Below are 705 nucleotides of genomic sequence, written 5' to 3' on the forward strand. Positions count from 1 at the left end.
ATATATTACTATTATCATTATTATTATTAGTTTTATTATAGTTTAGTTTCTAAACTCTTCTTATCTCAACCCCCGAGTCTCTTTTCCCTTCACCCCTTTAATTCTCTCCCCATCGCTGGGAGGAGGGAGGGTGAGCAAGCGGCTGGTGGGGGGGTTTGCTGCCAAGTGGGGTCAAACCACGACAAAAAAAGATGCGATCGGGTGCCCTGGCACTGCTCAGTGTACAAAGCCAGACACTGGGAGCTCTAAGACAAACCGGTAGGTCCCAGATTGCACCATTAAAAAAAAAAAAAAAAGGCAAATGGGCAGAGAGGGAGTGTTTTTGTTGAAGGAAGGAAACCTTCCCCACGGCAGGTCCCCTGGCCCCAGAGAAGGAGTGATGTGTCTGCAGGCATGTCACCTCCAGCTCCATCTCACCTGGAGCTTTTGGCAGCTCTCCTCCCGCCTTCCCTCCCAGCTGCCTCCTGACTTTGTGTCTCGTTGCTCTCATCACCTCCTTTGGAGAAGGCAGTGTCTGGGTCTCACCCTGTCATCAGCCCCTGAGGGTTCCTGGTCAAATACTTCTCTCTGATGTCAGCATCTGCTCTCCCTCCTCCAGGAGCTGAAGAACAAAGACGAGGAATACGTGCAGGCCATCAAGAAGCAGTCAGATGATATCTACCTGCTTTTGGAGAGGATGGAGGAACAGATCAGGCTCCTGCCTAA

General features: G+C 50.4%; 1 protein-coding gene across 1 annotated transcript in view; it reads left to right on the forward strand.

Annotated features, from left to right (window-relative positions):
• Positions 1-598: 598 nt before the first annotated feature.
• Positions 599-705, forward strand: part of DRC1 (dynein regulatory complex subunit 1) — a gene marked incomplete at both ends in the record, with an annotated part of 4,917 nt that continues 4,810 nt past the window's right edge. The window contains 1 exon segment of the mRNA XM_010083980.1: positions 599-705. This exon segment is cut by the window's right edge and continues 52 nt beyond it. Within this exon segment, the coding sequence (XP_010082282.1) occupies positions 599-705 (107 nt within the window).

The sequence above is a fragment of the Pterocles gutturalis genome, unplaced genomic scaffold (genome assembly GCF_000699245.1).
Source record: "Pterocles gutturalis isolate BGI_N339 unplaced genomic scaffold, ASM69924v1 scaffold20340, whole genome shotgun sequence".
In the NCBI taxonomy this organism is placed as follows: domain Eukaryota; kingdom Metazoa; phylum Chordata; class Aves; order Pterocliformes; family Pteroclidae; genus Pterocles; species Pterocles gutturalis.